Source organism: Carlito syrichta, unplaced genomic scaffold (genome assembly GCF_000164805.1).
Source record: "Carlito syrichta isolate Samal-C Ts95f unplaced genomic scaffold, Tarsius_syrichta-2.0.1 Scaffold302383, whole genome shotgun sequence".
In the NCBI taxonomy this organism is placed as follows: Eukaryota; Metazoa; Chordata; class Mammalia; order Primates; family Tarsiidae; genus Carlito; species Carlito syrichta.
In genome coordinates, this window is record NW_007246479.1 from 332,592 (window position 1) to 359,882 (window position 27,291).

At 42.8% G+C, this 27,291-nt stretch overlaps 1 protein-coding gene across 1 annotated transcript in view; it reads right to left on the reverse strand.

Annotated features, from left to right (window-relative positions):
* The window catches only part of PARD6G (par-6 family cell polarity regulator gamma), an 85,385-nt gene that overhangs the window by 34,424 nt on the left and 23,670 nt on the right, over window positions 1–27,291 (reverse strand). The window contains exon 2 of the mRNA XM_008056494.2: window positions 18,783–19,005. Within this exon, the coding sequence (XP_008054685.1) occupies window positions 18,783–19,005 (223 nt within the window). The remainder of the gene's footprint in view (window positions 1–18,782; window positions 19,006–27,291) is intronic.

A 27,291-nucleotide genomic window follows, 5' to 3' on the forward strand; every position in this document is an offset into this window, starting at 1 on the left:
CAACACATCAAACTCACTGTTTTCTTTTTTCTTGTCAAAGGAGATCACAGGAGCCCTACAAAGGGGCTAGGGGCACACTGGTGAGGTCTTCAATGGACTGGCCACCAGTGTGTCCCTGGATTGCAAAGCATCCTTGGAACACAACCGAGGGTCACTGCCCCACCCTCAGTGGTGAGACTGACCTCTGTATGGTAAGTCAATTCTGACACAAACATGACAACAAGCCTTTTCTGAGCACAGGACACTGGGCCAATGCTTCTGCGGCTTCTCAAGAGGCTGGCATGAAATGCCAGCAGGCAAAACATCCCTTTTCCTCGAGTCTACCAAGAGGACCACTGACTTCAGCTGTTTTCATTTATTCCACTAACATTCAGAAGCCCACCAGGACAGGCAAGTCACCCTAACCCCACAGTCCTCAGTGTTGAACCCCCTGCCCAGTTCATAGATTCCCAGAAAGAAATGGCTTCACATGCAGCCCTTAGGAGTCCATGTCAGTCACGGGGGTTCTTGTCTCATCTTCCTGTTCAACCAGACCTCTACTTCCATGGAGAAGAAGACACAGTCCAAGAATAACTCAACCAGCTTTAAATTCCTGGATAGAGTCTCAAAACCAAGAAAATACTGCTTAAAGTAGAATTTTTAAACAGCTGGCTTGAGATATCAGGTTGGATCTGATTTATCTGCCACAGAGATCACTCTTTAAAGTGTACAATGGTTTTTTAGTTGTGTGATCATCACCATCACCTAATTCCAGAACATTTCATCACCCCAACAAGAACCTTCAAACAGTCCCCATCTTTATTCCCCACCCCAAGGATGCACCTTTCACTAGATTTACAGATCATTCCAGAGCCTTATTCATGCAAATACAAGAAAATATGACCACAGATTCTTATTTTCTCCTTTTATTATAAGGGCAGTGTATTTTACATGCTATTTTGTGCCCTGGTTTTCCACTTAATAACTTGGAGAGCCTGAGTTTTAAGAACAGAATAAGTCACCTTCCTGTCATCTCTAAGAAGACAGCCAGTACACTGGTGATGATCTAGGCTCAGGTTGAGTGAATCCACGGGAGACTGGGGAAAAGTACTAAGTGTCAGAGTTTCCTTGGATGGGCAAACTCTGGCAGGGCTGAGAGCCACTGTATACATCTGTCTCCTGTCCAGATTCTATCACCAATGGATACTTTGCAATCCAAGGGCACATCCTTTCAGGCTTCTGTCCTGTAGGCCTGATCTGCACAAGTGTCCAATGTTCTACCTATCGACCCTTTGGGAGAGCTGCAATGTTCTTCCTCATCTGTAACCCCAGCTGTGGGAAGAAAACGTGGGAAGTAGACCCGGGTGCAGATCCTAGCCTGTCATCCGACAGCTGTGTGGCTCTGAAAAGTCACATAGCCTCTCTGGGACTCAGTTTTGTCCTTTATATATAAACGGGGTGCCCACTCCTACCTCTGGGAGGAGCTGTATGGATGAGAGACAATGAATTTGAGGCATGGAGGGTAGGTGGGTGGCTGCTGGTAGAAGGTGGCTTAGGGAGCCTGTGGGGAGAACACCCCTGACTCCTCAATGAGGCCCTGCAGTCCTTGGAACGCTTCCTCGGTCTCCAAGCAATATAACCAAATCACCATCCACATGCAGGAAACAGAGCTCATTAAATCCCCGCCTGAAACAACAGACCCATAATCTACTGCCCGAGTCCCTGTGAAATGTGCCGGCTTCCCTGTTCCTACTGTCCTGGGAAGGTCCCACTGGTGCCTATGCATCTGGATGCCCCGTGCTACTCCTCCAATTTACTGTGCAAAACAACCATGGCAGAGTCAGGGCACGAGAATTAACTGGCCCCACAACACCAGTGGATGAGGACTTTAAAAGTGACAGAGGGTAAAAGGAAGAAGTAATTTTAATTTCAGAAGTGTCTGGCAGTAGGCAGGGAGGCCAGTGAAGGCTTATTCTAAGGATTTCATCAGCAAACACCCTGTGACTCTAGAGGACCCAGAACTAAATGAGCCTATTAACCTCCTCATGTCAAGCTGGCCACTTCCCCAAGACCTGCAGATGAAAATGTCAGGGGAGGCTGAAACTGCTGGGACACCTGCCACAGAGTGGCCTGCAGGAGCTGCCCAAGATGATGCCCCCAAACCATGTTCCCGTAATGGCCAGGACACCCACACGCACAGCCACACTGACCCTGTGACAAACATGGGCAGAAAAAACCCTTTTACGAAACCACTGGCCTCGGGTAATAGCACAGTTCCCTGCATCTCACGCTGAGGTTGAGTACACCCCTGAATGGGCCTCGTGCCCTTTGAAAACCCCCTTTTAGCCTTTGCCCCACGCCCAGCCCCTCAGGGTTCCCCTGACTTGCTGTGAACTTTCACAGTCTTTCCATAACTTGTTAGTTTTATCTTTCTTTTTTTCCCCCTCCTCTCTATACAGTTCTTTGAGCTTCATCAACTGAGGAAAACCCTGTGGGGGTTGAGGAAGATGAGGAAGGGTCATTACTTAAGACACCCTGAGTGCTGACCACCACACTCATGTGGGAGACTCATGTGTGTCCCTGGGGTGCTGAGGTGAGCTGACACTGATTTTCTGCCTCAGGGCGACAGATTGCAGGCAGCTCAGATACAGGCATTCCTGCTGGTTCCTTTATCTGCTCTCAAGAATTGTGCTTGAAAAATACTTAAACTATTTAAGTTTTGGTCTATCAGAAAACCAAGTCTAGGCTGGGTACGGTGGCTCACGCCTGTAATCCCAGCACTTTGGAAGGCCAAGGTGAGAAGATTGCTTGAGCCCAGAAGTTTGGTCTATGAGACCAGCCTGGGCAACATAGCAAGACCTTGTCTCTATTAAAAAAATAATAAATAAAAAACGTAGCCAGGCGTGGTGCCACACACCTGTAGTCCCAGTTACTCAGGAGACTGAGGTGAGAAGATCACCTGAGCCCAGGAGGTCGAGACTGTAATGAGCTGTGATCACCATGCCACTGTACTTCAGCCCGGGTAACAGAGTGAGACCCTGAGACTCAAAACAAAACCAAGTCTACAAGAGCCTGTGGCCTGATTTAAATGTATTTGTCAGATACTAGACTTAGTCATGTAAGGTCTTCGTTTCCTCACCTGTAAACAAGAAAGCTGGATCATCTGACCTTTAAAATCCCTTTAGTCTCAAATTCCTATTATTCTAACATGGCAGTAGACTCAATGTTCATTAACTAAATGTGCTTAGATACACACACTTGATAACGAGAGTACCCAAAATGAATCATGTGTTGGAAAAACCGGGTTAGGAAAGACTTGCTCCAAGACAGGGATTTATTTCTGACAAACCAGTCTCCTAGAGCCTGAATCTAAAATTGATCAAAGGCGCATAACTCCACCTTGGTGATTATCTTGAACTTCAAGAACACACATTTTCGTGTTTTCAACGTGTAAGAAGGTCAATGTCAACCACAGGAATAGTTTCCATTCATTCAATAAGGAATCATTAAAAATCCTGGAAGGTATTGGGGTCAGAAGGCTGAGACAGTGCGTTCTACAGAAGAGAGATGCAACACAATGATGGTCCCACTTGCTCATTTCCGAGAGGTGAAGACTACAACAGACACTCTCTGTTGCTGGCCTCTGAGTCTGATGCCCACGGGTAAGGTGTGGTGTGGGTAGGGGGGTCATTTGGCCTCAGCTGCCAGCTTGAGGGGGCCTCATTTAGTTGCCATCTGGGGCAGAGGAGCCCCAGGGAGCCCCCAGATAAGGCCTCAGTGAATGCCAACCCTGACTGAAGCTTCCACCAAGGGAGAGAGGGAAGTAGAGCCCACCAGGGGGACCTGAAACCCCACAGCTGCCCAGGAGCTCTGGGACCCCAGCGGTCACAACACATGGACGGGTGCATCATCCTTTCTACACCTCACAGTGATCCAAAACACAAGAGACAAAGTGTGAAGGAGGAAGGAAGGATGAGAAGGAAAGAAAAGCACACCTGGCTTGGAGATAAGGTCAACGAGTCCCAAACTGCCTCACTTCCTCCCTACGTTAATTACTTCATCCTCACAGTCCCCACCCTGTCAGCAGGGACCCTGCTGGCTCACTGGCCAGGGAGATGGGCTGTCAATCTTCCCTTCAGTCCTGTTTGGAAGGCAGGGGAGAGGCATCTGCAGCACCATCTCATCTGTGGACGAGGGACCAGGGTGTGAGTTCTCCTGGCCCTGCTCTCAACACAGAGGACTGACATCTTAGGAGATCACTTGATTCCCAGATAACTCTCCACAGTTCAGAAAGGCCCAACCAGAGGCTGGGCCAGGGCTGCAGGCCTCTCCAAGTGGTGTTCCTTCCTGGGGGAATTTAACTCACTGAGACCCACCTCAGTCCAGGAGGATTCTTGACTTCTCACCCTCCCAAGGTCTGCAAGTCTCAGTCTGAGGGTATGGCCAGTGCAGGAACCAAGGAATAACCCAGGGAGGGCCAGTCACACACATTGCCTGGGGGGCCCAGGACCTCCTCAGGGCTCAATGGCTCCATCACCAAGGGACAGTTATTTCTTAAGTGATTTTTGTTTTTTGTTTGGGGGGCGGGGAACTCACTCTGTTGCTTAGGCTGGAGTGCAATGGCACGATCACAGCTCACCACAGACTCAAACTCCTGGTCTCAGGCAATCCTCCCACCTCAGTCTCCCAAGTACCTGGGACTAAAGGTGTGTGCCACAACTAATGCTAATTTTTAAATTTTTATTTTTTGTAGAGACAAAGTGTTGCCTAGGCTGGTCTTGAACTCCTGGGCTTAAACAATCCACCTGCCTTGGCCTGGGATTATAGGTGTAAGCCCAGCACCCAGCCTGATTTGCTTTTTGAAAATGTATAATTTGATGTGAAATTTCTAGCAAGACCATGGACATATGAGCTATAAATACACCCTAAGGACATATTATAGGAATTTACATTTATAGGTATGGAACTGCTTTTGGGGGTTTGACTTCAATACACCAAAAATACAAAATGCTTTAATGGGTACAGAGTTTCAGTTTGGAAAGATAAAAGGGCTCTGGAGACAGGTGGTGGTGCCGGCTATGCAATGTACCTAATGTACTTAACCTAAAGATGGTTAAGATAGCACATTTTATGTATGTATTTTACCAATGTATATTTTACCAATATAAAAAGTAGGTAATTACTCTGTTATTGGTTAATGTGTATTAGTATTACCATTCTCCATCACAGTTTAACACAGTACAGGCCCACACCAGGCCATCCACAGTGGCGCCCAGTGCATTGCTGAGAAAGTTGGACAGTCATTAACCAGCATCCTTGCCACACAAACTCACACAAACTCCCACTCAGGAGTAAACAGCTTCAAACCCAACGGCACTTCTCACCCCAATCCCCTATGTGTGCGTGTTAAGTGCTACAAGATGGTTCAGGGTTTATGAGTACTCGGGGTACAGGTGGAATGTGCAGCACACGATGACCCCCAGGCTGAATCATTTTCCAGTGGGAGAGGATGGAAAGTACAGAGATACAGGCAAAAACAGGAAAAGAAACTGCTGTGCAAGAGGAAATCCAAAGCTTGCTTATGTTTCTGGAAAAGAAAAACGTTCACAATGGAAATTTTTACATCTCTGAACTCCAAAATAGTGCAGGTAAATCATTTCTACAACAAACTACTTTACACTACTTAGTAAGTACTCTCCTGGCCATGGCAAAACAACATGATCTTAATGTGATAATGGACCACTAGATCAATTCTTGGTTCTGAGCACTAGTGAGATGTGGTTATTTGTTAGACAGTGTGAGATACTTGCATGCCACTACCTCTGCACTCTCTACATAAACTTGCCAAATAAGCCCTAACCAGCAGATATATTAAATAAATTTCAAACCACTTTAGTTGAGAACTGTATTTACAGTTTGACCTTTCTTAAAACCAGTTTCGTCACGTGCAAATGAGAATACTTACACAACTTGGTTTCTTGTGAGAGTCACATAATTTTAAAAATTCTTGATTGAAATTATATGTGTGTGTGTGTATGTGTGTGTGTATATATTTTTTTGAGTCAGGCTCTCACTCTGTTACCCAGGTTGGAGTGTAGTAGCATGATCACAGCTCACCACAGCCTCAACCACCTGGGCTCAGGTGATTCTTTGACCTCAACCTCCAGAATAGCTGGGACTACAGGCACCATGTCTGGCTTTTTTTTTTTTTTTTTTGTAGAGATGAGGTCTTGCTATGTTGCCCAGGCTGGTCTCGATCTTCTGGGCTCAAGCAATCCTCCCGCCTTAGCCTCAACAAAGTGCTGGAATTATAAGTGTAAGCCACCACACCAGCCCGAAATATTAAATGTTTCCACGCGTTCTTAGGCAAAGGTTCATAAACCTCAGTGTGCATGAGTCATGGAAGGGGCTAGGCCATAACCTTCACCCCCAGAGATCCTAGCTCCGTGTGTTAGGGTGAACTCTGCATATTTCACAACCCTGGGCCCAAAATTCTGGTGCAGGAGGTCCCCAGGTCACACAGGGAAATTATTTCTAGAGTTCCTAAAGTAAAAATGGTAACAGAGGCGAATCTTAGGAAGTAAAGGAAGTTAACAGGAAAAGAGAAGGATTTAACTATCAGACGAATGATACAAACAAACAGGGACAGAGAAACCAAAGTACGAGATGTAGGTGTGAGGAGACCTGTGACCAGTGGGGGTGGCTCTGAGGGGCCTGGCTGTGCTTCAGTGAAGATGTAACTAGGTGACTCTCCTGGGACTGACTACTGGAGAAACACAGTGCTGCCATCAGGTCTAGCTGCTTGGCCAGGGAACAAAATGGGAGGAAGAGGGAGAAAAAGAGGGGGAGGGAGGAGGGGAGGAGGAGGAGGACGCAGTGGCAGGAAATCAGCTCAGCCCAGCCAGGGTCCCACGGGCCACCCAGGGGAGCCACAGACACACAGGGGGATAAGGACAGAGACCACGGGGAAAAATAGTCAACAGTGCTGGAAAATAGGCTAGAGTTTGGGAATTAGAGGAGAAAGAAAAGTAAAAAGGGATGAAAGATGCCTATACCTCCAGAGCTGTGGATGAAGGTGGCACCAAAGCAAATTCGTCCAGGACTCTTCCTACAGGCTCTCCTCATTCTCTCCTAAAAAGATTTTCCTTCAAATGGAATAGCATTTAATTGGATTCAAAATTATTCGTAATCTGGAATTTAAATTGCTAGCTTTTGGCTAAAAGGTAAGAACTTTATTATCTTGAGTCTCCTGGTGGCTTTTTTTTTCTAGCAAAGATGCCTCAAATACAAAATGACAATTTAAGATGAATATCCATCATTTCTCAGTTACGCAATGATGTCTCAGCCAGTAACTTTGTAAACATGCTATAGTATCAGTTCAGGGCAATTCTAACACAGATTTCCCCTGAGACGGGCAGCTGGTTCCAGCCTGATCAACCCACATAGAGGTGCCTGTTTGCCTCTTTTCAGCAGGCCCTTCTGAAGATGACCCTGGCACCCAACAGTGTCCTCTGCCAGGGTCATCCATTCACCAGCTCCTTAGTGAGCATTTTCTGTTTGCAGGTAAGAAAAAAGCCACCAGGCTCTCCCAAAGCTTCTGGCTTCCTGTCACCCCCACCACCTCTTCCCAATGCACATTCAATCTGGCGCCTCTAAAGCAACCCCAATCTGTCCTCTCCCTCACGACCTCACACTTGCTTTTCTGCCTGCCCAAGGCCCTTGCCCCTGTACTCAGCTCTGGTACTACCTCTTCCCAAAGTCCTCCTGGACCCTCTGTCCAACGCAGATGCTTTCTGCCCAGTCCCCATGAAGTACTGCCCCAGAGTATCACCTGCCATGGGGATGGAGGGAGGCGGGGTGGTCTGTTTTCCTGGTAGAAGCACCTGCGGGGCTTACAGATCCCTTGAGGGCAGGAACCATGACCTAGCCTTGTGTCCCCAGTATGCAGCAGAGTACCAGGCACACAGCAGGTGCCTAATAAATAAGGCAGCCCTGCAGCTGACAGAGTCCAGGGGCCACAAACTGGGATGAGCCCATCAACAGTCTGTATTCACCAAATGAGCATGCAGAGAAGTGGTGATTCTATGACAATCTTGAATAATGACTTACAAGCTGATTTTTTTTTTTTTTTAGTTGGAGTCTCACTTCACCGTCTAGGTTGGAGTGCAGTGGCACACTCACAGCTGCCCCAGCATCAACCTGCTGGGCTCAGGCGATCCTTCCACCTCAGCCTTCCAAGTAACTGGACCTACAGGTGTGTGCTACCACGCCCAGCTAATTTTTTGATTTATTGTAAAGATGAGGTCTTGCCAAGTTGCCCAGGCTGTTCTCAGACCCATGGACCCAGGCAATCCCCCCACCTCAGCCTCCCAAAGTGCTGGGATTATAGGCCTGAGCCACCAGGCCTGGCCACAAGCTGAATTTTTAATGGAGGGCTCATTTCTTGTGGTGCAAAGTTAGGGTTGGTTAACCTGGGTATGAACATCTGGCCAAAGGGGAACAAAACAAGAAGTGATTTTGGGAGGTACCAGCAGCTGAGTTCCCTCTTCAGACTCTCTGTGCTGAACCCCCAGCCCCCTCCCCAAGACCTGGAAAGCTCAAACTTGACCCCTCCCCTACCAAAGGCCTGAAGGGGCAGAGCTTCTTACCTGCCAGCCTTTGACTGATTGAGTGAAATGTTATGCAGGATTTTCACTCATCCTCTCCAGACATGAAAGGTCTCTCCCCAAACCTCACATTGCCATGGCTCTCTCTTGCTAGCTTTCCAGAGGTGAGTGAGGTGTGGCCCTGCTTCCTGGAGCCTGCAGTCCCTGACAGGCAGGGCTGAGGAAGCTACTTGGGACCAATTTCTGGGGTCACCTCTGCCAATCACAGGAATCCCTGCAGGAAACCTTCCCACTTCCCATCAGACTCAGTCCAGTCACAGTCCGCCCTCCTCCAGCACGATGCCTTCTTCCACGATTCGCTGGGTTCTCCTGCCCCTGGGAAGACCTTGCTCGAGCGCCCATGCTGCATCACAGATTTTCTCTGAAACCCTACTTTCTGAACTCGCACTGCTCATTTTTCATCCACTTAGTGGTTTCTTCTGCCAGTAGAAAGCTGGCTGAGAGAGCAGGAGCCGTCTTTGATGTGTTTGCCTAACATGTATGTGGTGAATCCAGGAGTGCACGTCCGGTTTGCATGCCCAAAATATTCCACTGACAATACCCCAGTTGTGGTCAGGAGGGCTTCAGGGCTGCCCCCACTCCCAGTGGTGTTAAGGTGTCTGCAGCACTGGCTCTGAGCAGCCATCTAACAATCCAGGCACTGGCACATATGCGGGTGTGGTGCGACGTTTACCCAGACGGGACCATCCCTGGCAGCCAAAGAATCCCTTCCTTCTAAAAATAGGCACACATAACCCTAACCCACCCTGGAAGCAGAGAAACACAGCCCTGTTACATTATCTGGAGAGTGTGCTGCTTTTTGTTTAAAAAAAGATTTGTTTCAAAGACAAATTCTACTAACACAAGCAACCCGGTAACTGATCACTTTGGCCTGAGAATATGAAATTTCAGCATAAATATGAAAAGACAGTCCCAAACAGAGCCTCAGTGCTTGATCTCATGTCCTATTGGAGTAGATACATAAATGTCTTCATCATCACATGAGCTATTCTGACATGACAGAAACAACAAAATGACAATTTGTAGCCACACAGCGCCCTGACCCTGGCGACAGGTGTGATCTGCTCGCATGTAGCAGCATCCACTTTGCTGAACTTCAATTCTGATACCTGAAGCTCCTCACCCGCAGGCCAGGCCGAGAGGAGCACCCATGAATGCAAAATTCCGAGTGCTTGGAGCAGGCAAGAAACCCAGTGGGTCCCTAGTCCCCAGGGTGGGGTGGCCACCCATCTGGCCCCAGCTGTGCTGTCCTGGCAGAAAGGCAGCCCCACCTTGCCCCACCTCAGGCAAGACCCCTGCTAGGTTCCACTGCAACATTCAAGAAACCCAGTGGGTCCCTAGTCCCCAGGGTGGGGTGGCCACCCATCTGGCCCCAGTTGTGCTGTCCTGGCAGAAAGGCAGCCCCACCCCACCCCACCCCCACCTCAGGTCAGACCCCTGCCTGGTTCCACTGCAGCATTCACAGGGAAAATTCAAAGATCATGAGATTACACACAATAACAGTCTTCAAAGGTGTGTTTTTTTCCAAGTAAAAAAGAACCACTTCAAATGTTACTCTAATGCCCTACTGAGGAGAGGTCCACTGGCAACATATGTTTTAGTTCAAAATATACATACCTTTTAACTCAGCAAGAACATGTCTACTAGTTGCCCTAAAGAGAGAACCTGATAAGTATACAGAAATGCACAACAGTTTATAATCACAAAACATTTAAACATCAACTAATAAGGGATTGGTTACACTTTGTTCGGGTCACATAACTGGTGTGTTCGTCACAAAGGGATGACGCATATCTTCAGACATTAAAAAAAAGACGAATAATATAATGCTAGGTTTAAATAATTTCTACAGCATGTATATTACAACTCTGTTTATGTAAAACCATGTCCAACTAAGTGCATCTATAGTGAGAGGCCTAGAACGATTTCACCAAAATGCTAAGAGTCATTGCCCCAGGGTATTGAGATTATTTCCATGCCATCTGAATTTTCTTTTATAAATATGTTATAAACAGAAAAGTATTTTTAAAAACAAAAAGGTTTTATGAAGAGTGTAATAATGACAGGATATGTTTATGATACACTAAATTTTTTAAAAAAATTATGATTACAAATTATACATGCACTATGGGTTTGAATAATGTAAAAAAAGGTTAAGAATCCAATTCAATCAATATAAACTCTCACCGTTTATATACAAGGTGATTTGTGGTACTCTTAGAGAATAAGTTAGTTGTCTTTGTTTCCCTCCCCATCCTCATGGGTTCAATCATGAGAAAGACGAGACTCAACCAACAAGGGCAGAGCCAGCCCCGTCCAGAACAAGGCCACAGTTTCTGGCAGCGCCTGCACGGACACAGCCTTCATGTGGGCGCCCTGGAGGACAACCCTGAATTCTTCTGGATGGGGGGGTGCCTCTGGCTTTGTTTCTTTTTGATGAGCTACATCAGCACATTCTCTCCTCCCCCCAATAGACTCCCACTCCACCGAGCGGCTGCAGGCGTTTCACTTTCTCCATGTTCCCACGGTGGAGTGGCCGGAGACTTTGTGCCTTTTCTATCATTAAAAAAAAGACAAAAAGAAATCCTCCAAACACACAAGCTTCCAGGAGTCTTTGGCAATTAAAGAAATAACTGTGTCTCAAGGATATGCTCCTACATCAGAAGGCAAAGCCCATGTTGTGCGTATGTTCCTATAAGCACAGGAACACAGTGAGGCTAATTCAGTGGAAGTATACGTCTCCCCTGCCCCCAGCACATACAACCTCAAAACCCTAGGCGGCAATGGAAAAAAGAACAAAACAAGAAGGGAAATACAGAAATCAATTCTGACAGCTTCACTGAGTACATTCTGATAAGTAATGAACCCCTATCCCCAACGTAAAAACCAAACACACCTCTAGCTACTTTTATGTAAGTTATTATAAGCAGGATTTTACACTTGCCAGTGTCCATAATCAAATTCTCAATCATTCTACATGTTTTACTTTGAAGACCATTTGCTTTGAGTTACTTGTTCTAGCAACTCACTTAAGTGAAATCACAGCAAAACACACCCCATGATGCAACTTCTGATAAACCAAAAAGTTTTCAAATGTGTTCTCCTCATTCTAGGAGCCCAAAAGAATGCCCAGAATGCCAAGAACCATAAACATATACATGCAGATGTGCAATACAATGTTTACTTTAAAAGTAAATAGTTCAGAGGACTCTACTTGTGTTGAGAAATCTTTCGTGTAATTAAGTTTTCACACTCCTGGACGAGGAGCTATAGGCCTTCATCAGATACCCTAGCAGGTCCTGGGCCGGGCCTAGAGGCAAGCAGCAAGACTAGAGTATACTGGATCTGAAGAATTTATTTGATGGATAAGTGGCAAAAAGTTACTATTTGCACTTCCTGTTTATTCTGCTAAAAATAGAAAGAGATGCTCTGAGTATCTTTTGCTGTTTTGGTCCTGTGTCCTCTGGCTAGGGTCAGCCTCCCTAAACGTTCCTATACCCTGTGGAGGGTGGGAGGGAGAGGCAAGGGAACATAGAAGTGGGTCCTTAGCACTCATTGCATTTGCAACCCAAATATGCAAACATGAATCCAGACTCTCCCCTCACCACCACTTCATTCTGTAACTGCTGTTCTTTTTTAGATGGGCAGAGCAACACAGAGAAGGGCAATGATAGCTGTCACAGTGTTTGCCCAAGCGAAAAGCCCATAGCTTTTCACAGTCCCTGGGCAAATGCAGCAGAAGCCTAGAAAATACAGAAGTAGTAAATAGAGAGGAAAGGGAGTGATGGCCAAATGCCATGTAGTCCTCAAGAGCACATCCTTCCTTGCCTGTTGTCTCAGCACCAAATGCAGACTCTCTGCAAGTAGGCATAGACCAAGAACGCTTTAGCAATCTAATGATGCTTGGGAACTCCTTAGAACAACATTCCTAAAGGCATAAAATCAAACACAAGGGATTACCAAGGAAAAATAAATTATTTTGAAGACATTTATCAGAATAAACAGATGTATGATACATTACTATGTGCTTTCTTATTAATGTATTAAATAACAATATGTACACTATTTTTAGATAATGATTACTATAAATGATTTTTAGGATATCTGGATACAATTACCACCTGATGTAAAAATATCTCTGATTTCCATTGGTAACAAAGTGACAGGTCCAGCTAATCCCACCGGGCTGTGCTGGTTTCATTCCTAACAAAGACAAGGAGCTCAGAAGGTCATGTTCATATGCCTATCTGAAGGCCTCTCAGGGAAGTATAGGAAGTTTTCTATCACCAAAGAAAGGGAGAATTTTTTAAAAAATGTGAACAAATATGCTTACTAGAAAGTCAAAGTAGTCACACATAAGAAGGATGGCTGAATTCTGGAAATTGAGGCTGCAGACAGACCCAGAAAACCTTATCACAGCCCTTTCTCTTTTGTAGCTGCTTTGCTAAGATGCAATTTACATAAAGTTCACCCATGTAAAGTGTGTAAATCAATGGTTGTTAGTATTATTTACACAGATTTCTAGTTCCATAATATTTCTATCACCTCAAAAAGAAACTCTGACCTTCCCAATTCTCCCCACCCCCTAGCCTCTGGCAACCATGAATCTACTTTTTTGTCTCTATGGATTTGCCCATTCTGGACTTTTCACATACAGTTGACTCTTGTCATGTGTGGTAATCTGTTCTAAAAAGTCACCATGAGCATGAATTGGAAGAATCAACATTGTTAAGATGTTCATCCTACCCAAGGCAATCTACAGATTTAGCACAATATCCATTAAATTACCAGCAAACTTCTTCTCAGAAACAACAACACAGGAATTCATATGGAAACATAAATGACCATGAATAGCCAAAACAATGCTCAGCAAAAAAAAAAAAAAAAAAACTTAAACAAAGCGGAGGTATCATACTCCCAGACTTTAAACTTTATTGTAAGGCTACAATAATCAAAACTGCCTAGTATTGGTACAAGAACAGGCATATAGTTGAATGGGACAGGACAGAGATTCCAGAAGCAAAACCTCAATTTCTCAACCAATTCATCTTCGACAAGCGTCCACCAACAACCACTGGGGAGAGGAGAACCTATTCAGTAAATGATGCTGAGAAAACTGGCTGACCACATGCAGAAGATTAAAACAAGACCACTATCTATCACCATACACAAAAATCAACTCTAAATGGATCAAAGACCTACATGTAAAACCTCAAACAATGAAAACCTTAGAAAATGCAGGAGACACCCTTACGGAAATCGGCAACCAATTCCTGATCAAAACACCAAGTGCCCATGCAATAAGAGGTAAGATAGACAAGTGGGACCTCTTCAAACTGACAAGCTTCTGCAAAGCCAAAGAAACCGTCAAGAGAGCAGGGAGACAGCCCACAGACCAGGAAAAAATATTTGCCAATTGTATATCTGACAAAGGCCTAACATCTAGGATCTATAAGGAACTCAAATGTGCCGAAAAGAAAAAAACAAACAGCCCCATTACAAAGTGGGCAAAAGATATAAATAAACACTTCTCAAAAGATGACATACGAGCAGCCAACAGATACATGAAAAAATGCTCAGTCTCACTAATCAAAGAAATGCAATCTAAAACCACACTGAGATACCACCTAACTCCAGTCAGGATGGCCATCAATAATAACTCAAAAAACAATGGATGCTGGAGAGGATGTGGTGAAAGGGGAACACGTTTACACTGGTGGGAGTGTAAACTAGTACAACTTCTGTGGAAAAGAGTGTGGCAATTCCTAAAAGATCTAAAAATCAACCTTCCATATGTCCCCACAATCCCCCTTCTAGGAATATACCTAGAGGAATTCAAATCATTCTATGAAAAAGATACCTGCACACGCATGTTTATTGCAGCACTATTCACAATAGTAAAAACATGGAACCAACCGTGCTGCCATTGAAAGAGAACTGGATAAAATAATATGGTATAATGGAATATTATGCAGCCATAATGAAGGACAAAATTATGAACTTTGCAGCAACTTGGATGGACTTAGAGTCTATAATTCTTTTTTTTTTTTTTTTTTTGAGTTGGAGTCTCACTCCATCGCCCAGACTGGAGAGCAGTGGCCGCTCCCGGCCACCACAGCCTTGACCTGCTGGGCTCCGGCGATCCTTCTGCCTCAGCCTTCCGAGTAGCCAGAATTACAGGCATGCGCTACCACGACCGGCTGATTTTTTGATTTATTGTAGAGATGAGGTCTCGCTGCCCAGGCGGGTCTCGAACCCTGAGTGATCCATCACAGAAACAAAGAACTGAGTATCACATGTTCTCACTCACAAGCGAACCTTGAGCAATTATCATAATACTGTAAGAAAGGGATTGGCAGTAGTGGGAAACTGCCAGGGGGTAGAGAGAGGAGGGATTGGCAGTAGTAGGAAACTGCGGGGGCAGGGGGGGCACACCTCATGAACATTTGTATACCTAACCCTGAATTGTATCCCACATCTTTAAAATGATAAATTAAAACTAACTAAATAAATAAAATCACCATGAGCAATGAATTTTTGAATGTGGAGCTTGCTCCTAGGAAAAATACAGGGTTAGGTTCCTGAGAGCCTCTGGTCATGTTTTTATCTATACAGAATCCTTAAATAAGTAGAATCAACTTTAAAAGTCATTATACAAGTCGGGCTTGGTGGCTGAGCCTGTAATCCCGCACCTTTGGGAGGCTGAGTGGATTGCCTGAGCCCACGGGTTCGAGACCCGCCTGGGCAACTTGGCGAGACCTCATCTCTACATAAATCAAAAATTAGCCAGCTGGTAGCGTGCGCCTGTAGTTCCAGCTACTTGGAAGGCTGAGGCGGAAGGATCGCCAGAGCCCAGCAGGTTGAGGCTGCCGTGGTGCCGTGGTGCCGTGGCCGGGGGCGGCCACTGCACTCCAGTCTGGGCGACAGAGTGAGACTCCAACTCAAATAAATAAATAAATAAACAAATAAACAAACAAATAAATAAAAGTCATTATACAATATATGAACTTTGTGTCTGGCTTCTTTCACTTAGCATGATGTTTTTGAGGTTCATCCGTCTGTAGCATGTGTCGGTATACCATTTCTTTTCATGGCTGGATAACATTCCATTGTATGACCACACACATACACACAAACACACACACACTGTGTTTATCTACTCATCAGTTGATGAATGCTTGGGCTGTTTCTACCTTTTGAGTATTGTGAATAATGCTACTATTTGTGTACAACAGTTGTGTACCATTTTTTGTGTGGACACATTTTTCAAAAGCCAGTATTTTGTCGTAGGGTTTTTACAATTTTATGGGATGCCATTCTGCATAGTTTTATCACCAGATCCTCATATGGTTTAGGGGAAGAGATTAAGTGACAGAATAATTTTTTTAAACATTTAAACATTAAACAGTTGTGGGTTTATTTCAACATGTACTAGAATACTGACTTTTCATCTGTGATAGTAACAGTTGCTTCTTAAAATACATTTAAATAAAATATGCCAGTGTACAGAAGTGTATTAACTAAATGGCAGAGTGGGTGTGGCCATAGTAGAATCATGAAAACAGCATGAGAGTGAGAGTGACTGACACTCGAAACCCCTTCTGCAGTGAAAAAGTACCAGGATTGTGTCGACTCCAAGGGGCCTCAGCTCTGGCCCAACCACAATGGACACCTGGATCTTCATGACACTGCCTTCCACACGGGTTACTTAACATGGAGAGCATCTGACTGTCCAAAGGTATACAACTGCCCCGATTCTTCTCCCACCTGGGATGTTGTGATCTTTATACTCAGAGTCCACTGAGGACAGTGAGAGGCAGCTCCGATTTTCCCAATGACAGAACCAAGGGTCAGGACTGTGCTAAGGACTGGTGAACGCTATAACTTTTTCCTGTTAAGCCCTGACAGCAACCCAAGAGGTCGGCGTTGTAACCATTATGGAGATGAGGACATCTGAGCTCAGCAGGGTAAAGCATGTTTTTGGGTCACAGAGCCAGCGAGAATGTGGGTCTGAGCTCAGGTCTCTCCAGCTCCATGCTGTGATGTGACAGAGAAAGGCACAGGCTGTCAGCAACACACTCATGCTGAAAACATGAGAGATTTAGAAACTATAAACCAGCTAGTTAAACTTTTGGCTATTACTCTAAGAGAAGAGGAAGAAGGAAAAATAAATGATAAAGACAGGATGCAGGGCCCCAGCCAGCAAGCTGAAAAAGAGGTAAAGTTGTGTGAGCCCCAGTGGGAAGTTAGCACATTCCCAGTTGCAACACCCGGACCTGTGTTTCCTGTCTCACCTCAGCTTCAGTGAATCAACAGCAGAGGGTGCCAAGCCTCACTCGGGATTGCCTCCAAAGGGCAGAGTATCTCCTGCCCACCTTCAAACCTCAACTCCACAGCTAGTGGGACAAAAAGATTTGTTTCCTGCATGATGGACAATAGAGCCCACATGCACACCTGCAGTTTACACTGTGCTTCACACCACTGCTCACTCTGTACCACGTGAGCGGATGACCTGGGGTGGCTGAGTCACAGCAAACACACCCTCATGCTTCTGGTCTGGTGAAGATGGATGGGAAACCAGCCCTGAGAGCAACTGATAAAACACGGAAGAAGAAAATAAGAGGACAGCGTGTGAACAGATACAGACATTGAGTGATATGATGGCCAGGGAGTTTCCAGGCAGGGGTAGTGGGTGCAGGCCTCTATCCCAGGACCAGCAAGCAGTGGTGTTGGCCACAGGAAGAAGCAGGGAGAGGACAGAGCAGGGGCACGATGGAGGCTGAGTAAGCGTCACACAGAGGCAGTAAGGGGCCCAGTTCAGCAGCAATCCCATGGGACTTGTGAGGAAGTGAAAGCCCAGGCAGTCCCCTCAGGCCACTGTGAGGAAGTGACAGCTGTGTTGACTTCACAGCATCATCAGCAGGACACCCGGGCTCAGCAAGAACCACAGATGCCGGGCATTCTGATCTTGTGCCAGAGAATCAGTCTGAAGTGAGGTCAGCAGGTCTCCTGCCGTTCCCTCCCATCAACACAACAGAAATGGCTAATATTTACAGAGTATCAACAGGCTGTGTAGCATCACCCTCCGGGTAACTGGGTGGGTGGTGCTATCAGCATTCCCCTTTTGCAAAGCAGGATGCTGAAGTGGAAGAGGCAGAAGGCCTGGCCTGCAGATGGGAACTCTGGTCTGCAGACGGGTAAGCCCAATTCGCCTGCCTCCTGCCCAGCACACTGTTGCTGCTTCCTTTAGTCTCAGCTCAGACTTTCCTCCATAAGCCTCTCTTGACTCTCCCAAAAGAGACTCCTGAGGCATGCAGTAAATCCACAATGGCAGACATGTTGCATTGTGACATTGCTCTGCAACTGTCCCCCCGTGGCTGCTCTGCTCCTTGAAGTGGTCAGCGTTCACCAGGTGCACAGTTGGGTTGCCCAAGAGAGGAGGGACAACCACTTCCAAATCAATTATAAAAATGCCATTTTCCCAATATCAAGCCTCACCTACAGGTGGCTCTAGCCTTCAGTACACTACTTTGAAATGACAAGGTTGAAATGGAGATGGAGAAAAGCAAAAAGTCTAAAATGCAGTTCTGAGATTTGAACAGCATGAGGTCTCCATGAGTTAGCAGCAGGGCTCCCACTCCCTTCAACCATTAACCTCGGTTAGTTATTTATCTTAACCTCAAATGATTCTGTTGTTACTTACAATATCAAAGCAAAGTTAAGTCTTCAGAGCCAAAAGTTAACAGAAGTTGTAATTTAAAGCTGTCATTTTTTTCCTAATCCTAAAGAGATGGTGAAAAATACATACTAGTAACTGCCAGTTTCATCCTTAGGCTACTGACAAGTGACTCCTCATTACTAAATTCACTTGCTTCTAATTAGAATACTGAAAGTATCAATATTACTTTTTCCTCAGTATTTACAAGTCAGAGGTCAACACTGTTTAAGGTAGAAAGTGCAGTTTACATATTTTAAGGTTTTCGATAAATTAATGTTGGCCAAATTTTAATTTCTTTAATCTTCTACCAGAGGCTAGAAAACAGAATCACATGAGCCCATAATGACAGACAAAACTGGACATTGCATTTGATTTTTAAATGGCTGCTGAACAAGGCCAGCGCTCAGCTCTCTCCGTACCTCGTTTCTGAATGAAGACCCTGAGCAGAGGATTTGCACTGGAGACTGCCTTGCAGAAGTTGTCATCATTGTTGATGGGCAGCAGATCCCCATGCACATCTGCGTAGCCGATGGTTACTTCACTGCTGGAGATACGGTGGGTGTGCACAACCAACTTGTAGAAATCTTCAAACTTCCCAGGCTTATGACGGTTCAGGGAGAATCTTCGAAATTCTGCCCCAAACTACAAAGCAAAATATGGGGTTGGGGTTAATAAACATAAGACGTAAAGAGCCAGAAGTAAGTGTGGTTAGTTTACTTAATAAACAAATATGTATATACCACATTTTCCTTATCCAATCATTCTTTGATGGACAGATAAGTTGATTCCACATCCTTGCTATTGTGAATTGTGCTGTGACAAATGTAAGAGTGCAAATATATTTTTAAGTAATAATTTCTTTTCTTTTGGGTAGATATCCAGTAGTGACTAATGTTTACAGAAAACTGTCATTATATTAGCTAGACATTATGTCAATGAGTCGGGGCAAATAATCTAAAATTATACAGGTTTGTGACAGAATCACCTAGTCCTGGATTTGGCAGTGTTGGGGTATGGCCCAAGAATTTGTATTGTTAACAAGTTCCTAGAAGAAGCTGATGCTATAGGTCTGGGAACTACAAGGAGAACCACTGCTTTTAAGGGATTCAGCCACCAGACCTCAACTTTCACAGATCCTCTTGTGAAACAATTTGCCTGAGAACAAATCTCCTTTCCCGCCTTCCTTTCAAAAAAGCACATTCCTCAGGTTAAAGCAAAACAAACCTCTCATCCACCCTGCATTGCTCCCAGGAATAAAACAACAACAACAACTCCAAGGCACACAACCATGAAATAGTTCAAAATACTGGTTCAGGAAAATGCCACCTTCGATGACTAATTAAAACCCCTCAAAACTGCTTTCTACATACTCAGGAAAAGAAGAAGCATGACCCCAGAAGCTGGTGTCTGGTCAAAGTTACATTCTTTAAATATAGCTTATCCTAGAAGGGCCAGACACCAGCATGTGGGCATGCAGACTCTTTTCACACAGAGGCTGCAAAACTTGAAGACACAAGACTTAAAGCCTACAGTATAAGTTTCAAGAAATTTCTTTCAGACCCAGTTTCCAATCAAATTGCTAAGTGTTTATCTCACTAACATCAACCCTCTTTCCCTTTTTATATAGCTCACACATGCTGACTTTCAAAGCAATTGGTTTTTGTCAGTACATAGCTTTTTCACTAAACATATAAAAGAATAATTAAAACTAGTGTGAGCATTTCTTCCTTCTATATATAATTTTCACTTGAGTAGCCCCCCAAGGGGACATATAAGCACTCACATTCACCTAAGGAACATCAGGCCTCCCCTGGAAACAACATACGTTAAATGTGAGTCTCTCAATGTTTGAATTGTTACTGCATTTAGTAACTAATCTAAGATGCAACTCAATTCCTCAGTACTTTTATTTTTTCTCAAAATATGTCTTAGCATGTAAAGTTGAGATGAAAAATGAATTCAGACTTTTTCCTGAGAAAAAGCAAGACTGATGTGTGTTTGAAAATGAGGCTGGCTTTGCCAACCCAGCTACAGGGTGAGTATGCTTCATATGTTGAGTGAGCTTAAACATTTTGACAAAAAGAGATGTGAAATGTGATATGAGAAAAGCATTTTATTTAAAAAATATTGGTATGGGGTACTAAATTAATATTTTTATTTCCCCACTGTATCAGATTAAACAAGAGGGCTCCAAATGAAGCAATTAGGAGGTGCAATTCATTGTATAATTCTTGGTAAATAAAACCTCTTTTTAGAGTACTTACTAGAACTTGAAACAGTGAATAGCAGTAATGACCAGGCAATAAATCGTGAAAGTTAAGTAGTTTCCAATTTACTTTCAACAAAATTAAAAGTTGTCCTAATTGAAATGTCAGCTAATTATCAAAATAATTATAATGATAGACCACTGCAGATTGTTTCTTTTTGGCACATGACCTGGTGAGAGTTCAAAGAGTTTGAGGCCTGCCCGGGGAACCCTCACTCCCACTGACCAGCGTGTGTAAATAAAGTCTCACAACATGGATATCAACAATAAATAGCAAAAGAACTGATGCCACCCTCCTCATTTAGCAATAAACACATTTTGTTAATGAAGGATTTTTTCAATGTGCATTTTGGATGTCTAATAATTATCAAATCTCACAACTATCTTTCAATAATTTGGTAATAACTATCACAACTCAATCTAGAAAATTTTTTACTGTAAAAAAAGTCTTTCTCTCTCTCTCATCATAGTTTTGACTGCCTTCAGGAAGACAGAGCTCTGAGAAGTGCTTCTCGAATGAATAATAGCTGGAAGCCAGTTGCAATAAAAGTAGTATGCCATTGAGTAAACCATGTTACTGATAAAGTTCTTGGCCAAGAAACAAGGAGACAAAAAGATGGGAGAAACCCAAGATAGCTAAGAGCTTGAGAAGCATGGCAGGAAATTACTGTTTTAAGAGCAACGGAAAAGTAAGGAACTGCAAAACTCCACTCATCCATAAAAACAAGAACACTGGCAAAATGGTCAAAATCAATTTCTGGAAACTAACCAACAGGTTACAACAATCCAATAAGTGTTTATTCCAGAAAAACAGCTGAATCTCAGTAAGAACAGAAAGTTTTGCAGTATTTTAGCATCCTACCCACCTCTTCTCAGCTGTGAAAAAACACAGCCTCATTGCCTGGGAGAAGGCAGAACCAGCTGAGGTCTCCAAATGCTCCATGCTCAGAGGACTGTCATTGTCAGACCTGTCTTGCAGCTCCTGGAAAAGCCCTATTCACAGGGTCAGAGGTCACAGGGTGGGAAAAGCCCTTTCTTCAAGGGCATTTGTGGAGAACAGTCAGCATCAATTGTTCAGCATTTAAACTGTTTACAGATCTTATGATAAAATGGGTTTTTTTTTTCCATGAGTGAGACTTATTTTCTTAATAGGACCAACATATGTTATATACAAAGCTAATCTTTAAATAAGTATAAACAAATAATGTCATCACATACTCTCAGCCAATTTTGTATCTCCTGCCAAATACAAAACATTTACTTTAATTAACTTAAAGTGAGTAATTGTGTCTCTTGCTAGATACAAAACATTTTAATAAACTTCAAGTGAGTAATTTGCCTAAAACCACTGAAAGTGGGGATGCTTTCAAAGTAGCTGCATATCTGATATGATTGGCAAAATCTCCCCACCTTCCATCCCCACCCACACATGATATTAGTCATTCCTTTGAGTCAATATGAAGGCCTTGTTAAAATTAAAATATTATCTAGTAACAGACATATTCAGTTATTAACATTTAGCTCAAATTAGTTGATTTGTGAAAGAGACCTAGAAGCAGTCAGTTTTTCTTAAAACTGTCCTTTGCAACTATTTATATTTCTTGTGAGAAAATTTAGATGCCAACTTAAAAATACATCATTCCCTTTACACCTGTAGTTCTTAAAATTATTTTAGAGGGTACGCAATGCTTGAAGACTGCTACACTAGAGTATAGGGGTTACTATGAAAGTGACTGAGGCATGGTTACCAGCTAGGGCAAATAAGAACTAGACAAACACATTTAAAAGAAATGCTGGGGGTGCACACCCATTAGGATGGCTACTACCAAAAGCCAGAAAATTGTAAGTGTTGATGAGGGTATGCTGAAATCGGAACCCTTGTGCACTACTGATGGGAATATAAGATGGTGTAGCTGCTGTGAAAAATAGTATGATGATTTCTCAAAAAATTTTTTTCTTTTTTTTGTATGGGTCGGAATCTCACTCTGTCACCCAAGCTGGAGTGCAGTGGTATGCTCATGGCCACCGCAGCCTTGACCTACTGGGCTCAGGCGATCCTTCTGCCTCAGCCTTCCGAGTAGCTGGAACCATAGGCATATGCCACCACTCCAGGCTAATTTTTTGATTTATTGTTGAGTTCTCACCAAGTTGCCCAGGCTGGCCTCAAATCCCCAGGATCAGGCAAACCTCTCACTTCTGCCTCCCAAAGTGCTGGGATTACAGTCATGGGCCATCGTGTCCAGCTTCTCAAAAAATTAAAAATAGAATTACCATATGAACCAACAATTCCACTTCTGGGTATACAACTAAAAGAACTGAAAGCTGGATCTTGAAGAAATATCCGTACACCTGCATTCACTGCAGGATCATGCACAGTAGCTAAAATGTGGAAGCAACTCAAGTGTTCATCAGTGGAGGAAAGACCAAACAAAATGTGACATACACATATAATGGAATATTATTCACCTTAAAAAGGAAGGAATTTCTGACATGTTACTACATGGATGACCCTCGAGACGTTATGCTGAGTGAAACAAGTCAATCACAGAGGCCAAATACTTACGATTCCACTTATATGAGGTACCTAGAGTACTCAAAGTCAGAGATAGAAAGCAGTATGGTGGGAGCCAGGGGTTGGGGATAGAGGAATGAGGAGTTACTGTTTAATGAGTATAGAGTTTCAGCTTAGTAGAATGAAAAGAAGTCTGAAGATGGATGATGGTAATGGTGGTACAACAATATTAATATACAGGAGGTCCTCAATTAATGTTTCATTTAATGTCATCTTGTTATAACACTGATGATTAAAAAAAAATCAATTCCTGGCCAGGACCACTGTCTGTGTGGAGTTTGGAGGGTCTCCTCACATCTACATGGGTTTTCTCCAGATATCCCAGTTTTCTCTCACATCCCAAAGACATGAACATTAGGTAAATCAGCATGACTAAATTGTCCAAGTAGGCGTGAGTGTGGGTATGTGTGAGTGTGCCCTATGTTGGAATAGTATCCTGTCCAGAGTTGGTTTACTGCATCATGCCCTGAGATTCTAGAATAGGCTCTAGTCACACACAACCTTAAACTGGAATACAAGAGTTGGAAAACGAATACAAATTATTGTACATAAAAATCTGTAATCAAACAAATGCATGACAATAAGTGATGCAGTATGAAAGTGTTCCTCAAGTCTGCCACATTTGTTCCTGTTAGTCTTTGAGCCGTGTGGTGGCAGAGGTGCTATTTACAGTTTTCACTTTACAAACAGTCATTCCTTGGTTTAACATACAACCACTGATTCACCAAAAATTGGGTAAATAATTACCTTACTTGTTTTTATTAATTTTTCTTAAGTGTTATGTATAGCTTATATTTACTTCAATGTTTAATATGAAAAGTATTAAAGTAATATTAGAAGTTTGGCAATTTTTTTGTGACAAGAAATATGTTGTAGGAACTTGACTCTTGTTTATAACAACTAGCCTATGGTAAAACTGGTTTCATTATTAGTGGTTTCACTTTAAGTCTCAGTCCCCAAGATCCTATCAATGATGTTAAGTGAGGATTTAGTGTACTTAATACTACTGAGAAGTGGTTAAGATGATAAATGGCAAGTTATTTGTATTTTACCACAATAAAAAATTTCTGGGGGAAAAAAGAGAAATGCTGGGAAATGACCTGAGTCAGTTATGGTCTTTCACATCTGGCTAACTCCAGGGTTCTGTACAATTAGGAAGTGATGGCTAAAGCAGACTTAGACAGTCAGAGTGTTGAAGATGTGTTCCAACACACATAGAGCCTCTCAGCAAAGGCTGGAAGACTTAACTGGTTCAAAGCATGTAAAGAAATCTATCTGACCACTCATTTCTGAGTGAGGCTGTAGGTCATACATGACAAATAATACATAGTTTATAGAATTAGTCCAGGAAAGTCATTAAAAAATCCAGCAGCTCAGCTGGCCATGGTGGCTCATGCCCATAATCCCAGCACTTTGGGAAGATGAGGTGAAAGGATCACCTGAGCCCAGGAGGTCGAGGCTGAGGTGAGCTGTGATTGTGCCACTGCACTCCAACCTGGGCAGCATAGACTTCCGACTCAAAAGAAAAAAAAAAAAAGGCTGAGCACAATGCTCATGTCTGTAATCCCAGCACTTTGGGAGGCTGAGGAGGGAGGATTGCTTGAGTCCAGGAGTTTAAGACCAGCCTAGCCAACATAGCAAGACCTCATCTCTACAAAAAATAAAAAAATCAGCAGGGCATAGTGGTGTGTGCCTGGAGCCTCAGCTACTTGGGAGGCTGAGACAGAATGATCACCTGAGCCCAGGAGGTCGAGACCAACCTGGACAATAGCAAGACCTCATCACTACAAAAAAAAAATTAGCAGGGCATAGTAAAGCATACCTAGTCCCAGCTACTTGGGAGGCTGAAGAGGAAGGATCATCTGAGCCCAGGAGATCATGACTGAGGTGAGCCATGATCATGCCACTACACTCTAGCCTGGGCAACAGAGTGAGACTCCAACTCAAAAATAAAAATAAAAAATCAACAGTGACAAAAAACCCTTGGGAGAAGGGTCTGGTTTCCAGAGTTACCAAATCATGGTATTTTAATTGTTCAGTTTTGAACAAGTTATAAGACATACAAAGAAAAAGGGGGGGAAAGGCCCATGCAGAGAAAAGCAAAGCAGTCAATGAAAATGGTCCATGAGGGGTCCTTATGTTTTACTTCCTAGACAAAGGGTTTAGATTAGCTATCATAAATATGTTCAAAGAACTAAAGAAAACCATTTTTAAAGAACTAATGGGTATGAGAAATGATGTCTCACCAAATAGACTATCAATGAAGAAATAAAAATCATAAATAGAAATTCTAGAGTTGAAAACTACAATAACAGAAATAAAAAATTTAACTATGTAGGTATATAAAAAGGATAGCTTAATTGTATTTTTGTTTGCTTGTAATTCATTTAATCTCTTTGATTAAAAAGACAACTGCAGAAAGCAATAACTATAAGTTAATTATAAAATGTTTTGACAGTGTAATATATTCTAATATGATATTATAATTATGTTATAATTATGTTTTGAAAATGTTATGAGAAAATGTAATTTGTATGATGATAATACTACAAAGAAGATGGATGGGAAGACAGCTATATTGAAGTAAGGTTTTTGTATATTATGGAGATTCAGTTGGTATTAATCTGAACTAAATTTTTAAAAATTAAGATACTAGTTGTAATCCCCAGAGCAATCACTAAGAAAATAATTCAGAAAAAAATAGAGTGAAAGAAAAAATAAAGAAATAGAATAGTACATTAAAATATTTACTTAACAAAAAAAGCAGTAATGGAGGAAGAGAATAAAAAAGACTTGAGTCATATAGAAAATAAACAACGAAACAATGTGCACAAATCTTGCTGTATCAGTAATTAAATGTAAATAGATTAAATATTTGAATCAAAAGGCAGAGATTAGCAAAATAAATTAAAACACAAATAGAAACAGCAACCATGATCCAATTATATGAGCTCTACAGGAGATGTGCTTTAGAGTCAAGGAAACAAATACATTAAAAAAAAGAATAAAAAGAATTAAACCACACAAACCATATCCAAAAAGAGCTGAAGTGGTTACATTAGGAGCAGACAAAATAGACTACTTTACAAAAATTATTACTAGAGACAAGATATTTTATAATAAGTTGTAGCAATTACAAACATATATACACTTGAAAACAAAGCCCCAAAATAAATAAAGCAAAAACCAACTTAAAAAGAGAAATAGATCATTCATCAATAAATTATGGGAATTTTAATATCCCACTTTCAATAATGAATGAAACCAGGCAGAATATCAACAAAGAAACAGAAGACTTAAGCAACACTAGAAACCTACTAGACCTAACAGACATCTGTACAATACCCCACCCAACAACTGCAGAACATATATTCTCAAGTACACAGGAAACATTCTCTAATAGACCTTATGTTGGACCCTAAAACAAATCTCAATAAATTAGAGGACTGAAATCATACAAAGTATGTCTTCCAACCACCATAATGAAATGAAATTAGGAATCAATAACAAAAAGAAAGTGTGGAAAATTCACAGACATGTAGAAATTAAACAACACACTCTTAAATAACCTACAGGTTTAAGAGGATCCCAGGGAAAATTAGAAAATACATAGAGTTGGACTGGGTGTGATGGCTCACATCTATAATCCCAGCACTTTGGGAGGCAGAGGCAGGAGAATTGGTTAAGGCTCGGAGCTCGAGACTAGCCTAGTCAATATAGTGATATCCTGTGCTTCACAAAAAGTTAAAGAATTAGCTGAGCCCTAGCTACTCAGAAGGCTGAGGCAGGAGGATTGCTTGAGCCCAGGAAGTTGAAGCTGCAGTGAGCTATGACCATGCCACTGCACTCTTCCAGCCAGGGTGACAAAGTAAGACTCTGTCAAAAAAAAAAAAAAAGAAAAAGAAAAAAGAAGAAAATAGAGATTAATAAAAACACATTACATGCCAAAATTTATGAGACTCAGACAAAACAGTGCTTAGAGGAAAACATAGCTGTAAAGACCTATATTTTAAAAGGAAAATTTTAATTCAGTAAATTTGAGTTAAACTTCCACCATTAGAAATTAAAAAGGAAGTGCAAGCTTAACCCA